The following is a 24,112-nucleotide window of genomic DNA, read 5'->3' as shown; positions in this document are numbered from 1 at the left end:
ATAGAATTGATTAGCGAAAGTAGAACTATATTCTGATTAATTCTCTCTAGTAGACGTTTGCGTCAGACTGAACAACTCGCATAGTAAATAAGTAGAAATTAATCTTGTCGCATTGCGATAGACATTATAGATGTCAGAAGAATTATGAAAATCAAAATTTAATATTCCAGTCATCCGTATATTGTGTAGTTAACATTTTGGTATTTTTTCTTTTGTTATCTTACGCAAACTGTTGCGAAATGAACAGAGTCTATGATGAAGGACAAGGAAACGATGTAATTGTCGGTTGATTAAAACAAAATATAATAAATCACTTTAATTAAAAACACGGTTTACTTTACCGAATAAAAAAAAGCTTACATCCCATTTAACTTAAAATCCAGTATAAAAAAGGAATAATAGTTTATATGCACCAACCTACGTTTACTACTACGATCGCCCAAAACAATATTCTTATGTCTAACCACTAGGAACAACACTTTCCACAATCTACGATCTACACCTTGTTTTAATTTTATCATTACCTACGATGTTTGACAAATATCTAATCATTTGATATGAAAAAAAGCAAGTGGAATAGTAATGTATACATATAAGATAATAATTCCTCGAATCTTGTTGTGATCTTGCGATCGGTTCGTTATAGGAGTGAAATTGCAAATTGAGATATCCGCAGAAATCGACCTTCAAAGTGAACCACTTACAAAGATAGTAGCGTCATAATCGCCCAATAAAAAGTTACAAAGTCACGTTATTTTTAATAAGAACGTCAGAGTTCTGAACAGTTGTTCGTTGTCTCTTTAAATGGCCAAAAACGAATACCTTCATCGTTGAATGATCGAGTAACTGATTATTAACAATAACTTTCCATTTCGAATCTATTCCCGGACAAATGTACGCTTCTCAATAGTGTTACTCTATTGTACTATATAGCGAACCAACAATTCGTACATTCGTTATTCTCATTATCGTAGAAGAATCCACTGATACGTTACAAACGATGCTACGTAATCATTCATTTGACCAATACGTGGCCAGGTAAGAAGGGGAATGTATTGTAGATGTAAACAGGTCGATTAAAGGCGAAGGAATTAGCGATGGCCAGAGCTGGATTCGTATCGAAATCTTCCTCCGGGATGGTAGAGGGCGTCGTTGGCTCTCTGGTTCGCGGGGTCGTTGTGGTTTTCATCGTCGTCGTGGTTGTTGTCGGCGGTACGGTGGTGGTGGTGGTAGTGGTGGTGGTGGTGAAAATTGGGGGGTGGCTTGTCGAGTACGGAGGTTCATAGGCTGGTAATCCAGGGGGCCCGTAATACGCATGCAATCGATTGTTGGTGGGATTAAAGCGTTGACCATTAGGACGCCATCCCCTTGGTTTATATGGCGATAAATCTGACGTTGCTAGTCCGATACAGAGAAGCACGAGGGTCAGCTGGAAAATGGAAAAGCAATTAATGGCTTAGCTGTCGCGTGCTTTTCCTGCTGTCCTTTCGGTGGCCGCGTTCTGAAATACGGAACGAAGGAAACGTTACTGGCAGACGGCTATTGTTATCACCAAACGAGTTTGGAACGATGGTTTCGTTCGATCGTGATTGTCTAAATTGATTGGGGCCTCCAGTGTTCCATGATTAGAAGAAATAAAAGGTTGCAGAGTCGGTGGATAGCTTTCCCTGGCTTGCGCGGGTGTTTTAACTTTTGCCAAAATATTGTATCGAGCAATATGTTTGTCCTTCTTTCGCTGATGTATGTATTTTCATAACATTTTTTTAGAGCTGTTTTTTGTGGAATGTTAAGGTATATGTATTTGTATGGATTTGTTTAGCAAAATTTTATATAAAATGTGACACGAATTTATTATTCAATCGAACAGTTTCGATTAGTTTGTTCGTAACTATAAAAGCGAGAATGGAAGTGTGTGATTTATTGTGATATTTTTTTATATTATTATAATAGATATTCGTTGCTTTCAATAATCGTTACGACTCGTTAAAGTTTTAAACTATTATTCTTTTAACGAACAGTGTAATGTAAATTAAACAGGTCCCTTTTCTCAGTGATCTTAATAAGACATTTTTATCGAGTTCCATCGAGTTCATATTTTATATTTCAATTTATAGGTTTTATAAATTTATGTATTCATACATTCAGTTTTCGAATCGAAGAGTACTATTGATTTATGTATGCGTATATAAAACAGCATATTTCAGTTTGCTCATAAATAAAGATCATCTTGTCCGCAAAAACTTTTGTATTGTTGTTAAGCCAGAGATTTAATGTTACAGCGTAAAAACCGGTGTGATCTGAGAATTATAAAAATATTCAGAAGATCGCTCCTCTTATCAGAATTACGTACGTTCTATCGAAAGTATAAAATTTATTTCTCACTTCAACTTTTTTGAAAACTTTGACATTCAACTTACGCTTTTCAAACCTTGTACATCGAATTAGAAAATTCGTCAGGGAAAACCTAAACGATCGTACTCTTCTATTTCCTTAGATCGAAATAAATCTACCGTTATATTGATTTTATTCTTTTTTTTTTAAAAAAAAAGAGAAATATTTAGCTGAATTATAAAAAATATCACAAACGTGTTACTTTACCACCTCATAAAAATCGTTTCATTCCATTAATTTCCTTTGCAACTTGATTTTTTCTCTATTCACGTGACAACAGATTACGATTTCCTACACTGTTCCGTCCCAATAAAAGTAATAATTCAGAGATCATTAATCACCGTTGACGAATAGATGGCACAATGACAAAGCTATAAATTATAAAAGAGAATTTCAAAAATACGTATATGGTTAATCGATATGCAAATGTCAAGTCACCGCGTTGTTATAAAGGATTGATGACGCGAAGTGTAAATACACGATCGGCTCGAACGTTCAATGAGATCAAAGTACGATTAATGGTTAATCGTTGCTCGCGTGCATAATAAATCCATTGTCTCGTTACCGTTCTCCACATTATTGCTGGCCAAAAACACTGTTAACTCCACTTGGAAAATTTTGACTGGCTTTTGTCCGTGTCTTTCATCCGTCTTTATATGCGACCACACGTTTATGAGATGGCGTCCAAGCACCGTGAATACGAAACGATTTCATTGGTTATTGCTCACCGTTTCGTAACTATACGCCAGACCTATATTACGTGTCATGAATGGTCATTCATTCGTAAGAAGTATCACGATGGCTACATGACTTTCTTGCGATGCTTCTTGCCAATATTTTGTAGATTTCAACGAATTTACTTAGCCGACGATGGATGATAGATATGTGTTTTAAACAATGACGATATTAACACGTTATGCCTCTAACGTGATCACGATATTTTTATCAGAAACTTGCGATTCTGGAATATTCTTGGGAAATAGATTAGAATCTCTTTAATTCTACTTAGAATTCCCCTAAATTCTACGTTATTCCTTTATATTCCCTTTTATGTTATTTTTACTCTGTACACAAACTAAAAGAAAAAAGAAGCAATTTTACTATCTCTACGCGCTTAAGCTCAAAATGTAGAGTTAATAAAAAAAAAAAAAAAAAGAAAAAAGAAAAAAATGCAAAGTAAATCAAATAGATTAAAATTAATCCTCGTATGCATAATTTCAATGATAACGTCGTAAGCATACTTATAGAGCAGAGTTTCAAATCTATTACAATATAATGAAGTAATATGAAAGTACTACTAAATGATATGAAATTTAATATACTTGAACCTAACTAATTAGTATGCAAGCGTCATGATAAATAATAGTATGCAAACACTTCTTTTAGTCATAGTCGAAAACATTTTGTGGTAAGCGTTCAAATATTCTCACGGGACACTGTGTAAATCTTTGGAAACCAACGTTCCTCTGCCATCATAGAACTATTATATTCATAGAACACACTGTTATTTGTAAAACGGTTATCGCTATTCTGTACGAAGTTTCGGTACGAAGCGTGAGTATCTCAGCGATAGGTAATTTCCTCCTTGGTCCAGCCGGGATCGATTTAAAACGCACCGGCGAAAGCAGCCGTTGTAGTACATAATTTTGTCACGGCTTACGTGAGCGGTACACGTGCTCAGAATGCGGGATCCATTATGAATTCGCAAGATCAGGTCGGACGTCGTCCCGGTGCTCTTACGCGTACGAATTCGATCGGACTCGCCGCTCGAAAAACGTGGCATGCAAGTTAATTATCGGATTGACAGTGAAGCTCACCCGATTCCGATCTGGATTCCGGCTGCGGATCGCTTAGAACCTGCCGGCTGCCCGATGCCTGTGAAGAATCCTGTGTGCAACATCCAGAGAATAAGTTCGACTTTTCTATAGTAGCCAGACAGCAGGGTTTTCGCTAGCGTTCCGGTAATTCTTTCCAGTTAACTAGTCTCGAGGATAGCGAATCGCTTGCAGAACTGACGGATTTATTTTCTACTCTCTCTGGCTTTATATTTTTCGTATGTTTCGTATTTTTCGTTCGTTTTACCAAAGGATTTTGAAATATTTTCGTTAGGTCGATCGTTATATCGTATTTTCGATAAGATTTTTTGTCCAGTTTCTCATCTTCATTTCATTTCGCGACCGAGTACATTTCGATAAACTGCTCGCCAGTGGAAGAATTAACTATCAACAAATGAAAAGTAAAAATCACGTACGTAAGTAGAAAATAAATTTTTATCCTACACCTCGAAGAGATACAGATATACGATGGTGGTTATTAGCCATGTTACGTGTAAGCAAATGAACGAGGCGATATTCACGAGCTGCTTCGTAGACTAGGATAGAATATTTATACGAAATTTTCCATTTATCTTCGTTGACGAAGCGCCGTGCTCAAATGAATTAAATGGAATCTATCGATCTACCTTCCAATCGCGTCCACTCGAGTCCATTTGTGGTGACCTGTCGTTTCCGCTTTTCATTCTCGCCCGTTATCGATAATCCATAAGTCCCTTTGTGATAATCGCAATCTCGACGGATACGGAGGCCCGACTCTTCTATTTGAACGCGTTTGTGCTGTCAATAGATCAATATCTTTTTCAGCGGATGTGTTTGACATCGGCTGCCGTCTGCTTAGAAGAGAGCGAAAGATTTTACAACCTCTTCCTACAATATCCGACCATTCTGGAAAATTGTGTCTAATTGTCGAGACATAAAAAAATCAACATCGAGGATCGAACTTTTATAACGAACGGTAAACAACTTTTTAACCCGTTAACTGGTTACCTTTGATAATGATTTAATATAATAGTGTCAGTTTCAATACCGCGGGTATTGGCATATTAAACTCAACCAGCAACCTTAAACTTAACTGGACTGCGTACTTTTATTCGTTAACGGGAAATTTCAACGTATGAAAACGTAGAGAATGAACGTAACATACAAAATATGCAAGGCAAAGTACCCTACCACGTTCAAGTGGCTAAATATACAAGTCTGTATTAGTTATATAAGCTTTCATTCCAACTGTGAAATTTTATTTTTATTTTGTTCCGTCAGTTCTGTAAAAATGGAAATTCTATTAATTTCCATGCGTATTTAAATGAATCTGTTCGTGAATTTCTCTAGATTTATTAACGTTAATTCATGGGCGGTGTATCGAAAAGTACGTGAAATTCAGTGCTATAATTAATTACTTTCATCAGCAGTTTAATTAAAAGGGAACCATATGTTACGTTAATGTGGAACAGTAAAAAGATATTTAAGGTATCATTTGTATTATTTATCACAATGTTCGTTACGTTAGGTTAGTCCTCTCTAATAAATTCGCAGAAAAATTGTATGCAGGTTCTACTTCATTATACTAACGACGATATTTTATCTACGTTGAATTAAATGGGAATGTTTCCTGTTTGAATGTTGCAACGATGATCTCAGTTTGCCTGTATGGAATTTTGCAATATTCACCTTTCGTCATTTTAACGAACACCGAAACTCGATTCCAACAGAATGTTGTTTCACCATCGTAATTAGACTTTACACAGAATGACGATCCGTTTATAGAAACTAATTTCGAAATCCTTGTTCATCGTTTAAATAAATAAACCATAGTCAGGTACCAAGTATGTCTCGATAAATTCTTCAAGTGAAATTTAAGCGTTTCCCATTTTCTATCGGAGGGTAGTTCAATATGCTGTTAATCAGTCTTGCGTTATTAAATTGTCTCTTCATTTGGTTTTCGGATTAAATATACGTTTTTGTTACTGTTTTGAATATTTCAAAGATATCGATCGCCCTAATATTAGTACGAAATTTCGTAGATCTTCGTAGAAGCCTATGAAGCACGTATTGCGTACAATTACAGTCGCTAACGATCCTCAGAGGTGGATGCAACTCCAAATAAATAAATTAAAAAAGAAGGAATATACCGTATTTTGCAAGTTAAATATTTATTTATTCAGTGATAAGTAAATAAATATTCGTAAAAAATCTTATACATTTACTCGAAGGCAAATGGCATGGTTTCGGTCGTAAAAATACTTTCGGAACGATAATATTGATTCGCGATAGAAGATGTCCTTCTTTTCTCGCTGGATCTCGATAATTCTTCGCGCGGCCATAGTAAAAATAAACGAAGAATGAATAATGTCTAGCCCGAGCGTCAAGATGAAATCTACGTAACGTTCTGCGCCCGACAGATAGAAGTGCCAGTTTGATCGAAAGCGCAAAATATAATACTCCGCATTGGGTACTTTTGTTCTCTGATCGAGTATATCAAGTATTCTGGTCGAGTAACAAGTGGTGCACGCGTCATGTCACTTGTCAGACGCAGTGCACACTACACACTCAGGCCTGGTCCCTGGTGCCTTTTACCTGAAAACAAGAATGAATATTCCTTGTCGATAAAAGTCCACCCTCTTCGAACCTGTCTCTTCGCCAATCCATCCATTTTCTTCCTCCGTATCGAGGAATTTCTTCTTTAAATTTCCACTTTTCTAATCCGTTGCTTGTTTGTTATTTGTTTTATTACTTATTACTTACTTCGGAAAGTGTTTTGTGAACGATGCACACTTTATCAGCGTATGATGTATGTTTCCCCTGTGAGAATGGCTTATTCTGTATGTATTTTAGTTTATTATTTTCATAGAAGAACGATTGCAAGACAATATTTTATTCCGTGATTTTTTTAGCAACGTTCGCGGTTATTCTTTCGTTCGAACAGTTGGGTTGATAAATAAACGATAAACGGTAATACACACAAATCTAATTAATACATTCGATGAAAATTCTAGACAGGAAGTATGTATAGTTGAGATTATTGGATACTTTTCCTGTCTTTCTCGTCCAGTTTATTCTAAAAGTTTTTCAATAGTACATATTAATATCGAACGACCTGGATTCATCCTTTTGTATTTTTATTTTTATTCTAAACATTCTACTTTAATGAACTCGCTCGATATTGAACATATGTTTTTAAATAATAAAGTTTTTTAAATTTAAAAAATTTCTATTATACAATTAAAGTTTGCCAAAACAAGGAAGCATCCTAATCTTAAAGACATTCATTAATAATAAATTACATTGCGCGGCAATGTAAATTCGCGGCGATGTAAAATTAAATTGAAAAATGTTTAGCGTTCTTCAGCAGACCAGCAGACGTTTATTAAATTTCAGTCCATTGCAAACGTTGCCCGCAGAAGATTAAACGATTTCATTTCTAATATCGAGCGTCTTTTTGTGACGATTCACGGATCAATTAGAACGGATTCTCGTAGTATTTTTTTAAACCGTAGGTTTATCGTGTTTGCATTTCCTCTGATGAATATGGAGTATGGAATTAAAATTGAATTCAGAATATAAATCGAACAAATATTTGTGTTATCAGACCGCTCCGTTGCTTTTTATTATCAGGATCAATAATAAATTACTTTATAGTACAAATTATTTTAAATTAATATTCTATACACCCTAAATTTTGTTTATAATCGGAAGTTTATTTCGATACACGAATTAAATTAGATTAAGAACATCTACTACTATAGTACATTCGTTCGTGTTTATTATTATTTATTTAATTTTTTATCTTCTTACTCACTGCTGCTTTCTTTCGATACAGTCACTTATAATTGCTAATTATAGTTTATTATCTTATCTTCTCTTCAAATTTCTGTACAATCACGCATTAATTCACAAAACATATCTCACTCGAGCATCTCTTGACGCGTCTACTGTCTGTATATAGAAACGTACGAAAACAGAACTATACGTATTACACGAGAATAATCCAGGAAAGGATTAAATGTAAATTTATGTCGATATTAGAAATCATTACGTTCCAATTATTTTTTCTCGTGTCCATTGCACTCGTTGTTTTTCTCACTTTGTTTAACTCCTACGTAATGCACGCCCTTTCTGGCATCCTGACGCCTTTGCACGTCCTTCGTCAACACGGTCATGATGAAACCGATGAGCAGCGCCATACAAAGTCCCACGTGCACCGGAATATCCCCGTATACTTCCAGCAATCGTCCCATTATCAGAATGAGAACAATTCCGTAAACGTTATTAGCCACGTTCAAAATTCCCGCCGTTATCTCCTCGGACTCTGGGTACGTGTATTCCGCGCACATTTCGTATCCTAAGGCTACGTAACCGACTAGGAAGTACCTACAGAAAGTAGGTAATTGCACTTTAGAGTTGCACTAGAATCAATTTCGAGTGAATGAGTTGCACGGTGAATCGTGGAAGAAAATTTCGATGATGATCACTGTCACAATTTATGGTACTGCCGTAAGAGCCATAGTTCAAGTAAAGAGACGGTGGAAAGTTTGAAAAAGAATTTCATATTCCTGTCGTATATTTCGATGATGATCAGACAGATGACTGACGTATTCTGATTTTTATTCAATTCTGTCGTTATAGTCGATTTTTAGTAAAAAAAAAAAAAAAAAAAAAAGGGAAAGAAATATAGAAAGGTGAAAGAAAATTTGAATGATAGTCGGTGCTACAAATTTTGACACGGCAACGACGATTCAAGAGTTGCGGCAAAGTATGACAAAATTTTTCATTTCTAACAGACGCGAGATAATTTTTTGATAATCAGACGGATGACATTTTATGACATCCTAGTACATTTTAATTCGAATTTATTTATTTAGCAAGTTGAGAAACATCAATACGATAAACACGAAATATCGACAATATCCTCTTGTAGTGAAATAAATCGAATGAGGTTGAACTATGCTTCATTTCATCGACTACCAGATAACTGAAAGATCGAAGGAACTTGGTGTTCCTGCGTAAAGTAATTAACAAGGTAATTAACAACGCGATTAACGATGTACTTTTCTATAGGTATTTGAACATGAAGTTGTTAATTGAAATGATCTGATGTTAATAAAATGATGATGTGTGCACGTGTATACAGTACCCGAGAAAAATAGCCGACAGGTATACCATCCATTTCATTTCGAGCCACATGAACGTAGAAAAGAATAGCTGTCCACACAGTGCGAGAAAATACACGATTACGGTTGTTTCCCTGAAAGTACATATGTCCAGTTTTGTTATAAAATATTAAAAAAAGAGAGACACACGTTGGCGAGGTACATGTTAAAAAATATGAACACCGACAGAAACGTACGATATATCAGGAATTTGATTTAACACTGTCCAGGTTGATCCATTTTTCACAAAATGAATACATTTAGAGTACTACGTTGGATTTAGAAATAGCGAATTCTGTTGGATACACACACACACACACACACACACACACACACACACACACACGCATTTCAAGCACACTTATACTCTTCTATATGATACGCAGAATATTTTTTGTATCTCGAAAAAAATCGTTTATAATCCGATATTGTATCTTGGCGATGGAATTTCAATCGATAAATTATTGAAAATGCCATTAGATTGAAAAATTAAACGATCTCGAAGAATTTTCTTTGCTTTTATCATTCTGCCTTTCAATGATCTTTCAGTTTATTATCCGAAATTTAACTTACTGGCATACTAATTTTTTCGCACTTACACGCTCCTCTGCATGCTATTTTTTCCGAGAGAAAATTGCTATTTTTCGTTCTTAATAATCGATAACGAAATTTTCGCCAACAGTGAAAAAGTACTCATTCACGAAAGTGTTAGAGTTTGAACTGTTGAATTACTAAAAACTGAATTACAGTAGATCAGAGTTAAATGAAAAAGATGGATCATCTGACACGGTATTTCTGTTTGCTAGTAAGCGTCAAAGATAGAAAAAATAGAAGAAAATTCATGCAAAAGAAAATGGAGCTGCAAAGATAGAGGGAGAATCTACGTGATAATCTTCCAATGATAGACGAAGAAATTTGAATAAAATGTTCTTACTTGTATTTATGTGTCTTATCGAGAATCACTCCAAAAGTGACAGCACCTATCATTCCTGTAATGATCATGGCCAAACCGATTTTACCCGCGTCTTCCTCACCGTGCTGCAAAATGTTCAACGTTTCATAATTAGACCTGTATAATCGACGTGTGTAACGTGAGCATATTCAGGTTCTCCCTAGAATTCGAATTTCCTGAAATCGAAAAATTAGAAATATCTATGGGAAACAATTTCTTTGTTCATCAGCTCACCTCGAAGTGTGCGAGATACATTTGATTTAGTAACGTTCCTACGACGTTCAACACACCGATGCTCAAACCGTACGAATTGCAGAGAATCAAATAACTTTTGTTTCTGAACAATCTCTTAATGGGTTGCATAATATTTTCTTCAAGTTCCATTCGATTTAATTTTTGTAGAGCCCGCGTTTTGCTCGGCGGTAATTTTGGATCGTCCTCGAATACTGTACGAAGTAATATTCTTTTTTAGATATCAGATGTTCGAGACTGAACAATATAATATTTAGTAATTAAATTGTTAAGTATAATTTTCGACGTTTTGCAATCTTCCTTTGTGTATATCAGATGTTCGAGACTGAACAATATAATATTTAGTAATTAAATTGTTAAATATAATATTCGACTTTTTGCAATCTTCCTTTGTGTATATTACCTTCAACAATTTTTTCTGATTTAAAAAACATTCTTTAATCCACGATATACTTAGGAATTGTTACTAAATTTTATTATGTTCATTGAAAAGTGAAAAGAAATTGCTTACATGTTATAACTAATATGAACGCAATCGTCATGATGATAGCTACGGTCCAGAAAAGGTGCGACAAGCCCGTGCCAATATCGTCAAGATTTTCATGATTCTTCACGATTATCGGTGTAATTAAGAAACTTAAGGCTATCCCCATCTGGGTACCAAAAATGCTTAATGACGTAGCTGTGGAAAGTTCATTGGCGGCAAACCATTGCGCTGCCAGACGTCCAGGTAATGTTAGAATTATCGTCTGATACGAAAAAAAATACGACATAAAATTATATTATATATTATTAAAGTATATTTAAATGCTTATCTAAATATTTTATATTCCGTGCTGCCTCTTATTTGAATATACAAATTTTCAAGTTGTAGTTGAAAAATATTCAATTGTCAGGTGTAATTGTTACGTTGTATTCTATATTTTATAGGGATTATTGTGAAATACTATTATTTATTTATTATATTTTTCGAAAAGAATCATTTCCCAGAAAACATTCTAAATTATTAAAAGTAATTTTAATAATTATTTAAGTTTAATTTGAACACACAGACAAAAATTCTCACGATACTTTTATAAACAAGTTTTGTTCTATTCAAAATGATAAAATTGTAAGTTGTATTCTTCCATAGAATTTCGAAACTCGAACCGGATTTTCCTTTTCCTTTTTGCTTTTTTTTTTCGAACAAGGACAAGGTTTCTGTGGACATTGAAATTACAATGTATTCCGAAGCAGAAGTTACAAATTACAAAGGTTTCATTAAGCTTGAAATGCAGTCACTGAACGAGCATAAATCTTTCTACGAGATAGTGTTTCGGGGTTAAGGCCTGGTACATAAAGTTCGACTAGACTTGTAATGCCCTGCATTAGCAAAAATTTATGACACGTTTTCAGAATTTGCTTCACGTACGTGAGTTTATAACTCACGCGATTATCACAAACGCAACGTCGTCAAATTTGTAAATATAATCTTCCGACGATGTGAAAACTTGTTTTCAATTATTTTGATCGAAAATTACAGGTGTAGGCAGATTATAGCGTGTGAGAAATAATAATAATTGCGATAATCGATCGTGTTCCAAGTCGTATATTATGCCCGTTGATTAGGATTGATTTATTGCATCGCTTATTTTGTTTTATACAATTTTTAACTGGATCAGTCTGACACGAACCGCACCATACTACTTACAGCGACGCGTGAGCAAAGCTTTTAGCTTTTGAACTTTTCGAATTTAAGCACGGCTTGAAAACATATTTTTGCAAGTAAATTCAATGTTAATAAATTTCTCATTGCCTTTATCAATCTTTATTGATTTTTATTTACTTTACCTTGAAAAATTCAATTCAGTTTCATAGTAGCAAACATTTCTGGATTCTGAATTATGGCATCAATAAATTGGAATATTTTTAAAGTATCTAATTTTGTTTAGTGTTCTATATTTTACACAATGATTTATCTCCTATAAAGTATAGAATACTAAATAACATCGCCAATATTTTAAAATTAAGTATTTCAATCCACATTTTTATGAGCCTATTTTTATTCGTTGGCATGTCGATTGAGAATTAAATTACTATTAATGGAGACAAATAAGAAACGAGGAATTGATTTCTAACCTGTGTAGAAGCAACTAGAGACTGTCCAATGAAGGTGACGTAAAATCTGTCAGGACTGACGGACAAAACTTTGATCCACGAACCAAGACAGGTAGCACCACAGCCTATAATGTTAGTCCATCTAAATCCGACTCGATCCACCATATATGTAGCAGGAAAAATGAAAATCACGTAATATCCCATGAACGTCATTGCTGTCCAATCGACAGTCAATGAAGAAACGCCATAGTACCTGAGAAACGTGTTTATTCAAATCACTAATGTTCCTCCTCACGAGTATTACTTGTAATTATAGTTGATTGAATATAAAAAAATTTTCAATTTTTCTCTTATTATATATTACTTATAATTCAATGAGTTTTTTAAAAATCCAACTTAAAAGTAATTTAAAATTATTATTATACCGATGATTTCAGAATGTAAATTCAACGATGATTCACAGATATTTTTCACATGTCTTGGAATAATTAACGCAATTGTTGGAATTAATGTTATCTCGTCTTCTGATTTGGAAAACAAGAAGTCATTCCACCGTGTTTGTATTTATATTTTTCGTATGTGGTCTGTTTGCATTTTTTGAGGTTTTCAAATAAACAAAATTTGAGGAATTTGCAAAATTGATTATCACTGTTTTTGAACGTACGTGTTGCTCGAAAAATTAGCAGCATTTATCAATAAATATTTCAATAAATGCTAATATTTCAACGCGTAAATATATATTTCTAAGTGAATCTATTTATATTCATATAAGCATTATTCGATATATCGAACATTAGTTTACCAGACAAAGATTGCCAGTAATGGAACAATTTACAGTATAAAATAACGAGTCACGTACAAATTGTCATAATTCGATTCCTGAATAACACAAGTTCAAATACCTGCTAACTATGTTGCTGATTATAGAATACTGAATCCACTGAAAGTTGCTCATTCCCGTGTACAGAATAAACAACCCCAACATCAGCCATCGTCTCTTGTATACTTTCGTCTCCAGTGGATTACCGTTGTTCTTTTCATTGCCATTTACTACCTTCACCAAATTATTCACGCACAATACTTCGTTCAGATCCTTTTCCTCTGTCATTCTCATATTATTCCTTCGACAATATTCCAATTTCCTTCCTAATTTAATCGAAACAACGGCTTATGCGACGAAACAACACCTGAACAAAATCTTCGACAACAAAATTCCAAATACTTTGACAAGGTGACTCTATCCGTTAAAATTGTTCCATATTCGTCTTCTGCAAATTTCTCTCCTGCAAATTCGTTTCACGACCAATACCTTCTACCTTCGTCAGTTGCGAAACCTATGGAACTTCGATTTTCTGCTTGCCATTAGCGAGGAACGTGCACTCTCTGTTTACGTTCGACGATCCTCCCTGGCCGATTCTTCTTTCTCAAACGAAGTTAGGAATTTAGTTAGAAAGTTAGTCAGGTTTCTGATCGCGCCAACTCTCCTTCTCTTCGACACTTGACAGACGAATTCTCTATACTGAAGGATTTCTCTGAACTCAAAACGATCATGTATCCCGCGTGATCGTCTCCATCGCGATCACGGACGAATTCCGTCTACACAATGCCATTGCTTGACGTCTTATCTCGACTCACGATTAAACAATCGTATTTGCCACCAACCTACCTTCCGTATTCGCTGTTATCGTGATTTTTATCGCGTTTGTTAGGTCTTAGGCCACCGTCGAATCTAATTGATCCTTCCTTTCGTTAGTGTTTTTCCATCTTGATCTAATCTCGATCTCTTATCGATCGATTATCGATCATTGCCAATTTTTTTCTTTCCTATCTCTGTTAAATAACGTTTGTTGTAATCTTTAATCTCGATGAAAAAGCAGATTTGTTCGTAAATCTTTGGAAGCTGTAACCGCAGCCAGGTTTCACAAGGTACACGACAAAGAATTAACATACTTTTATGACTTCTATCAGGCGCATGATTTCGAAAGTAAACAGTTGATAGAATGCATAGTAATCTCGGTATTCGTGTTGAACGGCGAGATGTTTGTGAGGAGAAAACCTCTGGCGCCGTTCTGTAGTCTTTAGGGTTTAGTCAGTGTTGCAATTTACAAGTATAAGCGACTATAGTCTTCCTGCTGCGACGCCAAATGGGAATAGGGCGTCTCTATGAATCGATTCAACGTCTCCCTTTCGAATAATTCCTAAAGATATTACGCTCATTGGTATATTTCTTTCGTCTAAAGATTCCTTTGAAATAAATCTTCAAATACTTAACGAAAAAGGAATCAATTCTGACCAATTATAAGATATACATTTGGTAAATATAATTTTGGTAAGAGAGAGATCGCTGAATTTCTTTTCTCCGTTTCTTTCTTTTTTAGTTTGTTTTATTCGTAGCTTTTCTTTCGAAACTGAAAAAACTTAGTGGCGTTTGGAATTTAAATTAAATAATTGTATTTACATTAACTAAATAGATATAGAATCTTATCGTAATTTTTATTATAAGATATAGAACTTAAGAGTTATATTCTCTTTTCTAAATTAAAAGTTTGAAAATTACTCTCCTTACGTTTCTCTATTAATTGTATCCGAATTTCTAATTGGTATTATATATAGAATTCCTGATACGCGTTATCTAACTTACTCATAGTTATCGTCGATATCTAATTTAGGCTTTTGTTTTGTGTTTCATCATTATCTTCAAACCTTGAGGAAACTCATTCAAAAGTGTAATAAATAATAACAAAATGCTAATTATATACCGTTTCGTGTAATTCAAAGTATTTTTAATTTAATTCCCGTTGCGAAATATAGAATATCCGAATGTTCGATCGTAACATAAGTAAAGAAATATCGTGTAATGAATATAACAGAAGTTTATTAGATATTACATTTTAACAATAAAGATAATGCAAATCTGAGGCTCTCTGAGTTACATAAGTTCACAATTTATTACAAAATTAAACATCTCCGACACAATTCTTTCTCATAAACTCCGTGACACTCTTAAATGCATTAACATCAATGGTAACATTAAAAAACGTCGGAAAAACTATGACTGACTGAGTGGTGCACCCGGAAATTTTCTTCCATTTGTAAAAATATGTGACAATCGAGTATGGTACAGTACCAAAATTTCGTCCCGCAATTAGATGAATCTTCTATAGGCGATTTATTGCCAAACAAATGTTTCGTTCGAGAAAATGTTCAAATAATTATCAACGATTATTAAAAATTATTAAACGCTGGAAATTGTTACGGCGTTGAGTCTCGCAAGTAATAAATCAAAGAAATAATATAATGTCCTTACAAAGGAAATCTTGACGAAACAAAGTAAAACAAGTATTTCTATATTTATCGGACTTTTAATAATTTTACGCCATTCTATTTATAATACTATTTATAATATTTCGAATTTTGTTCAATCATACCGAAATCAAAATCTTCTTCAATTTATTATTTACCGTAAACGTAAAACCACGAATGATGCACCTTCTTTCACATAACCCATTAACGGCTTTACAATCTCGCGTTTCGTTTGATTCTCTCTCGATTATTTACATAACTAACCGACTCAACAGTTCGCCATTAAGTCTCTAACTAATGTTTTAGAAAAAAATATACTATCCGCTGTAAGTATCGGCTTCGCCTCTTTCATTGCACGCAAGAACACGGTATAATGAATACCAAACGAATCAGGCACGCAATGTCGGTACTTTACCACACCGTGACGCGGATACCTTACATTATACGCAACGTCATTCTCTTTTCTTTCTTTTTTCTCTTTAAATCCTTGTCTCCCGAGAATCAGACGCACACACACGTGTCCCGGTTTGAAATCCTCGAAAAATCATCTGTCTCTCATTTGAAACGAGTCCTCGAAAATATATTACAAATGACGGATCGTTATCGTTACGAAGTTGAAAGAACAATTATCTTTATTTCTTTATTTCGTACGGATTAATATTAAAGTGTCTCGTTTTTATATTTATATTTATATTTATATTTGCATTTATATTTATATTTATATCTATACACATAGTCTAACGATTACTCGTATTGTATACAATTTATTGTTTAGTAATTACTATGTAACGTTTTGGGACCGTAATCCGGTACAATTGATATTTAACGTGTTAACGTACTGTATACATTATGTATTACAAACTATTCAATTCACCGAGCAACAGTTCACACAGGGCGACTCTTTGAATGTAAAAACACGTGGAAAAGATTACTTTTTAATTACTTTTTCTTACTTCCTCTCTCTCTCTCTCTCTTCTATTTTTCTCTTTTTCTTTTTTCTTTGGTTTCGCTTGTTTTATTACAATGTTCTTGTTGAACACGCGAGCTACGTCCGCGATATCGCGTTATCTTTGACTAGCTAGCGTTCTTTTACGGTAGCTCGTATATTCTCATCCTAAATCGACCATCCTGACGAATATAGGTTCTTCTTGGTCGAGAACTCAACTTTCGTTCGAACTTTATACACACACACACACACACACACACACACACGCATACAAATTTTTGTTCCACACTGGAGAATGAAAAATTACGGTTCCGTTATGAAATGAAATATAAGTTTCAACGTGCAAGTTCACGGTGTTCGATAATTCTCCTACGTAACGTACGAAATGTCCAATGTTTTAACGATTTATACTTTACGATGTAAGCTCTAGAAAGAGCATTTTTATATACGTAAACGAAAGAGTAGAAGTAAACAACGAATTAAAGTGACGAAAGGAAAAGATCGCGATCTTTTAAAATGGCACAGATATAAAACATGTACAAGGATGAAAAGACCGATTGACGGAAGGATTTAGAAAACTGATAGAACTAAAAATGGGACAATTCGTATGTTACAAACTAATTAGTTTAACTGTACAATAGAGGCCAGGAATCGAACACCCACGTAACATTCACGCGACCGTTAGTTCTCTCTTGTACAATTATCCACAAATTGATGATATTAGCGAATCGACGAGTGACAAATTGTAGATTATAAACTTCTATTGCGCGAACAATCTTTACAATTTTTCGTCGAATAGGACAATTAATATAACCTCTCGAAATTTATCCTTCTAAAATTCACTTGTAGAATTTGATTCATTTCATTTTTATACAGAAGAATTTATTAAGCGTTCGTAACTCGTGGCTCGTGATTTTTTAAACTGTTTCGAATTTGCCTAATCGTGCAAGGAACCCTCGGAAATATATAAATATTCATCAATATCGGCGGCTTTCAAAGCCTGTCGAAGAACGACGAAGAGGAAGAACGTGGAATGAAGTATGGTAACGAGTGTCATCACGCGGAAATCAAGTTCCGGTTTCCTCGACGAAAGCATCGAGAGTTGTGATTTCACGTCGAAAATGTTCTCATCGTTTCGATCACGATGATTAAAACTGATCGAACGAACAGACCCGATCGCCCTTCGTAATATTATTTGGCACGGTTCGACGTGTTTCCTGTGCATTCTCGTGATAATTCTTCCGCTCGAAGAAAGACAATACCAACGCAACACTCCGTTTATCTGAACTCTTCGTGGGACAATCACAATTCGTATAATAAGAGGACATTGGTTCTTCTTACGATTTATGATTTCTCATTCGTGTGCTAGATCGTTGAATAATCGATTTGCAATGTGTACTTTCAAGAGGCTTATACTTTCATCTTCAATTTCAATTTCGTGTCATGTTAAAACGCTACTTTCTATCTGTAAAGTAACGTGAAAATCGGAAAAATATACTTATCCTTATTTCCTTTCTAATATCTTTAATTACGAACGAAACGCATGTTCTAACATCTCGCATTGTATATGTTTTGCAAGGAAAAGATAACAACGATCGAACGATAAATTGAAGATATTCTGTCATGCTATACCTATACAAAATCATTGTAATCTATTCGACGAAATAAAATGTTTACTAATTCGAGGAGTATTTACAACCTCGAATATTCCAAAATCACATTGCAAGCGGTATATCACGAACGAAATTGGAAATGGTATCAAAGTTTGCAACACCTAAATAACGGAGAAAAATAAATACCACGAATATATTAAACGATTTAACAATAAGAACTCACATTCGGATAATAATGAATTTAATTGACGGGAGTTGAAATTAAAATACACACGGAGGTAAAACTAAAACGAACGAAATTCAAATAAATGGAGGTTGTATGGTAGAGTACGTTCGTAAAACTTTGGTTCCGCGGCGTAATTTCTGTTTCTGTGAATTTTAACAATACCAAACACTATGTTTTGCCGTTACTGACGGGACCAGCGGATATCTAAACAGTTACAGAGACACATTCCCGGTTTCCCAGACAACCAGAAGGGAACCAACGAATGGAAACTGTGTTGGTCGAAGGTGTCTCGAACTTGCTGAAATTCGACGCGATTTTCCATTAGAAAGTTGAGATGTCTCGACGAACGGATGGCTGGACGATAAGTTCACGCGAGATACTTCCGACCAGACATCTATCGGATTTTGTAAATTTACCATCGGCGAAACTAGTTGAACGACGAAACCAGTGCGGTTTCTCAAAGATCTTCCGCAAGATTCATCGTGGCTTCCGTGCTGAGTAATATTCGAATTTGTTCCGCGCACGTGAATGTTAGTTTTCTTTCTAGAAGAACGATTCAATCGTATGAAATGGTTTACTATGGTTTGTTGCGCGTATTCCGTGAGAAATTGAAGAAAGCAAAGTTTTCTAATCTTTGACTGATATCGTTTGATTATGGGTGATGGTAACTGTGTGGATATTGGTTTTAAGTTAGATGATTTGATCTTGTTTGTTCCAATTTGTATTCTATATTTCGCGAGATAGATAGCATAGATGATATTTATCATATAAAGTGCAGGATAAAATTGAAACGAAGTACTTTGAAATTAAACAACTTGTTAATATTGTGTACGTATCGTATTGAACAAATTCTCAGCATCTACAAAATTCGATTCTCATCCTCATTTAACCAAACTCTTCGCTCGATCAAATTCGCGATACGATCAATTATAGAATGAACACGAGTTAATCTTTGTCCAACTATCGTCCAACTTCATATCGGTCGACAGTTAAATAGGAAGAAAAATGAGAAAAATTAATAACCGTGGCGCATGACGCAGCTTCCGGTAGAAGCACGTCAACGATTCGGCCAGAATTGTTTGCAGGATCCAATTTTTCCTCGAACGAATCCTGCGGCGAACCGTTGCGTTGGCGGGAGGTCGGTTTCCCTCGGCAAAAATACGATTTCACGGAGGTCCACCATCGATCTAACGATAAACCGCTGTTCCCTGGCTGTCTGGTTGCTTCCGTCTCGGTGTCACATGTTACCATACGCGACTCTGCCATGGCAGCACGAAGAAAACATTGTTACAAGAACGATATGTGAGACAGAGTTTCGTTCGTTAAGCGCCAGAAATCGGACGAAAACTTGCTCGAGACGATGACGATAGTTGCGTTCTCGACATGTTCTTGCGTCATTTTCTTCTATTCTCTTCCCTATTTTCATCCTTTTCTTTTCTCTTTCTTATTTGTTCTTTTTTTTTTTTTGGAGGGGATTTTCCTCGTGGATTTTTCTTGGAAACTTCGTTTCCTCGCATAATGTACAAACTTACAAACGGTGGGATATAGTTGGGGAGAGAATTTATGTTACAAAAAATTGAAAGGAGCAAGAAGCGAGGAGAATTACACTAATTATAGCCGGCAATCTCGCGAGGATCGCGGATTCGAGGAGACACGCGCGAGAGCTCGACAATGGCTGCGATATGTCTCAATTTTTCTTCTTCTTCTTCTTCTTTTAACATTTAACAAGATACTATATATATATATATATGTATATATACTATATGTATATATTTGTATATTTAATATTTAACGTTTATCGATCGTTCGCCCCTTTAGCCGCTTGTTAATTAGACAATTTGATCCCAGAACACATGGTAATAGCTTATAAACGTACCATTTATTTATAATTTCGCGTACGAATTCTTTTATGTATAAATTTACAGGTATCGTAACTCGCTAGTCCTTCTCGTGGATCGTACCGACTATCTAAATCGCGTCCTTCAGGCTATAGTTATCGATTAATCATATCGATATTGTATAGATCCTTGGTCGTTTGTACGAAAGTCCCGCAGCAAGGAAATCCAATTACCTTTCTTAGATGTTAAGATGGAAGAGAGGTTATTTTAGGTGTATAAGATTATCGAGATAGTTAGCTTTGTAAAAGGATGCGAAGGAAGACGCGATTTGGTGATCAGTTGATTTCGGAGGACGTTAGATCGGTTTAGTCCTTGGTGCAAGTCTTTCGAGACACGACTGAAGCAAGTAACTGTTTCTTTGGCTTTGAGATGTAGGCGCATCGATGAACTCGCTGTGAAATGTTTACTGAACTTTGCATTAGTAACGCAATGGTAACATATTTTTCATACGTTAAAAGAATCGACGAAAATAATTGTTTTTTAACATTTTTTTGAATTATCAATTTTTTTAAATAATGTTCGATTTTAAGATTTTAGTCCTCTTAAGATTGTAAGATTAAAAAAATCAAAGTACATGAAAATTTGAAAATTAAAGATCTTCGAAATACGAATAATTGAAAAGTTGGAGATTCGACGAATTAAGGGCTAAAATTTAAGTATGAGAGAATTTTGAAGTTGGTAAACTTAAGACTTGAACGTTAATGAATCGATTCGAAACGAAAGCATATTTCCATTCCAAGTGCACTCGCAGCGAGTTCGTCGAAACGACTGAACTATGATAGAAACGAGGTATACACTCATCCGTAATAACATTAAAGCTCGCAAGAGAAGCTTACGTAATCAACACTAAACGTTAATCACAATTCTTACACACGTTGCGATATTATTATGGCCACAAGGTAATTTTCACGTAACATCGCGTTAAAAAAAGAGAAACTTAACTTTCAACCAATATAGTTGGATCATAGTTGAGTAGATTGAAAATTTGTATTAAATTTAAGTTTGGTTACGTAATTCTAGAAAGTTTAATTTTTATTTATCTCTCTCTCTCTCTCTCTCTCTCTTTCTCTCTCTCTCTTTCTCTCTATTCGATATTTTACACGATAAGTTAAGATTGACACGAAGTATTAATAGTCACGCTATAATGAACTTATCAAGCACCAAGTAATGAAACAATTATGAATACAAGCTACGTCGATTCGTCGTTATTGCAAAAGGTAAATAAATTAATATATTCTTCTGTGTAATAAATAAAACATATTACGAATAATGAGTATTTTAGATAATTTCACTAAACAAACAGAAACTTCCATTACTCAACATGCAATAGATTTCATAGAATTGTAGGATACAAAGGAAAATTGTCAGCGAAGAGAAATGTGAAGCAAATATTTGTGAATCGCGAAAGACGGAATTCAATGATGCGAATTGACCTAAAAATAATTCCAAATGAAGTATACTGCATTCATGCATAGTTGGCCCTCGATGAATTAAATAACCTGACTTAAATTCTTCCGAATTATCTACAATCCAATAATATCAATTAAGAGTTAAAGGAACAAAAGATAGAGAATATCGAGGAATAAATGGCGATAAATCACGGACAAAGACAATCACTGACAAAAGGAAGACAAATTGGAGATAATTAAAACGGGAAACAAATTAAAGAAGATCTTCGTTTTCGTCTGTGACACCATACATCTGCGGCCGTCGTCCTTGAAGCTGTTGCTGTTGCTTCTGTGCTTGTTGCTGTTTTTGGAGGAGCGCGATGCTGGCAGCTTTGTAGTTGATCGGCCCGTAGGAGCGGTAGTCCACGTCCGCGTAGTCGAGATCCGAAAATTCCGGCTTGAAGGGCTGCGTAAACAGAACATTACAACGAACACCTTAGTCTAATGTTCTCTTCGGCTACGCAAACAGTGGAGCGCGTGTCGGCTCGCACGTTGCACGCTCGAATCCTCCTACATTCGAGCTCGGAGGGATATTTCGAAGCCAATGTAAGTTTCATGGAAACAGCAGAGAGAAAAAAGTAAAAGCGTTCTTCGTTAGACTGTGTTTCTCGTCGAACGAATCGTTTTTATGTTATGCCGGGTGCGTTCGAAAGTTTTAAGGATTGTAGATACAAGCGAGCAATCGGTGAGAGATTTCTTATGTAAAAACGAACGAGAAGCGTGAAGTGAAGTTTCTTCTGAAAGTTAAAATTAATTCATAGAAGTTGCGATATTTAATATTGGATCTAGCAGGAAAACATTGTCTTTTATTAAAATATTCATCCTTTATCTCTTTTGCCGCTTATCATTCGAACTTCCCAATTATAGCGTTTCTCAATACCACCAATAGCGGGTTTATATTGAATTATTGAATCGAACTAGAAGAGAAATATTCTTGGTATTTTATTATTGTAACACTACGGTAGAATCTCGACTATGTTTCGTGTAATGACGAATGGTAGAAGTTGGAGTATCGCTAGCTCTATTGTTAGCTCTATGTGTTAACGTAGATAATTGAAAGTACTTTCTGCAGATACAATCGCAAGCGAACGAGAATCTGCCAGTTTGATCCTATGCAAGACTATATATTTTTGCGTATCACGTGTATCCTGTATATCGTTACATATTTAAATTTCCTGTAAATGCATAAATAATCCAATGATCTGTCCGTTAGTTAATTAGTTTAGATATTCGAGATTCTACTCTGTTCGTAATATCTCTTGCGGATATGGATTCGTCTTCCTCTGCATTACCAAGAGATAGAAATCGCAGGTGGTCGGCAAGTTATAATCACGATATTAGCTTTCTGGCTAACGAAGCTGAATCTAATCCGAATCCAGTTTAGAATCTTGAACTTTGAACTTTAAAGTTTACACATCACCGATATATATTTTTCGTAGTTTCATGCTAGTTGAAATGTTTGCATTTAAAGGATCAATTGATTCATAACAGATTAATACAACTTTAAACAATATCATATATCTTCATATACTTTTAAAGAACATACCTTTAATGCTATGCATATGTATTAAAATTTAAATCGCTTTACTTTGTAAGAGAGGTGTCCTAAAGAATATTTTATCTATGCCATATTATCTTTTCAAGTTTTAATCCCGAAACTTTACTCATCTCATTTCCTTATCCTTTTATTCATCATCTTTTTGCTTCTTCTTCATTTTCTACCACTAGCCTCTATGTGATTAAACATCAGGTATAAAATAGTTTCACAGTATGGTTGGAATGTGGTTCTTTAATATTCTTTCTAAAAGACACACTTCTGTTAATTTTTTTTTTTTACAAGACTTTGGTATCCCTTTTTAGGACGTTCTTGGAAGATCTAATAAAAAGATAGAACTTACGTTACGTAAATTAGCAATATTTGAAAATATTTATTTTGTAGGTAAAATTTTCGTAAAATATCGAATCATTAATTAACTTTTGAAATAACAAATTATATGTCCTAGA

The 24,112-nt window shown here is 34.7% G+C and overlaps 3 protein-coding genes across 7 annotated transcripts in view; all 3 read right to left on the bottom strand.

Annotated features, from left to right (window-relative positions):
- Positions 1-301: 301 nt before the first annotated feature.
- LOC122573136 (integumentary mucin C.1-like) lies at positions 302-3,030 on the bottom strand. Its single transcript, XM_043739132.1, has 2 exons — positions 2,957-3,030; positions 302-1,429 (listed from the first exon to the last, which is right to left on the bottom strand). Exons 1-2 carry the CDS (start codon positions 2,966-2,968, stop codon positions 1,016-1,018), a joined length of 426 nt encoding a protein of 141 aa, XP_043595067.1. The 5' UTR covers positions 2,969-3,030; the 3' UTR covers positions 302-1,015.
- A 4,870-nt stretch (positions 3,031-7,900) lies between these two features.
- LOC122573135 (feline leukemia virus subgroup C receptor-related protein 2-like) lies at positions 7,901-14,288 on the bottom strand. The gene is made up of 7 exons (XM_043739131.1): positions 13,577-14,288; positions 12,696-12,927; positions 11,089-11,326; positions 10,560-10,771; positions 10,308-10,411; positions 9,358-9,468; positions 7,901-8,594 (listed from the first exon to the last, which is right to left on the bottom strand). The coding sequence occupies exons 1-7, from the start codon at positions 13,786-13,788 to the stop codon at positions 8,267-8,269; spliced, it is 1,437 nt and encodes a 478-aa protein (XP_043595066.1). The 5' UTR covers positions 13,789-14,288; the 3' UTR covers positions 7,901-8,266.
- An 8,089-nt stretch (positions 14,289-22,377) lies between these two features.
- Positions 22,378-24,112, bottom strand: part of LOC122573133 (hemicentin-1) — a 422,997-nt gene continuing 421,262 nt past the window's right edge. For 4 of the 5 annotated variants that reach the window (XM_043739130.1, XM_043739125.1, XM_043739123.1 and 1 more), the window contains one exon: positions 22,378-22,514. The gene's annotated coding sequence lies outside the window, so the exon portion shown is untranslated. The remainder of the gene's footprint in view (positions 22,515-24,112) is intronic. The other variant, XR_006318663.1, reaches the window with a different exon arrangement.

The sequence above is a fragment of the Bombus pyrosoma genome, linkage group LG11, assembly GCF_014825855.1.
Source record: "Bombus pyrosoma isolate SC7728 linkage group LG11, ASM1482585v1, whole genome shotgun sequence".
NCBI lineage: Eukaryota > Metazoa > Arthropoda > Insecta > Hymenoptera > Apidae > Bombus > Bombus pyrosoma.
The sequence above is the reverse complement of the archived record's forward strand: the minus strand, read 5'-3'. Positions and strand labels throughout refer to the sequence as shown.

Excerpts from the sequence above, each read along its gene's own strand:
- LOC122573135 (XM_043739131.1), bottom strand. The coding sequence starts at position 13,788 with ATGAGAATGACAGAGGAAAAGGATCTGAACGAAGTATTGTGCGTGAAT. Across the intron at positions 12,928-13,576 it reads ATCAGCAACATAGTTAGCAG|GTACTATGGCGTTTCTTCAT; the intron begins GTATTTGAACTT and ends CACGTTTCTCAG. Across the intron at positions 11,327-12,695 it reads CTCTAGTTGCTTCTACACAG|ACGATAATTCTAACATTACC; the intron begins GTTAGAAATCAA and ends TTTTCGTATCAG.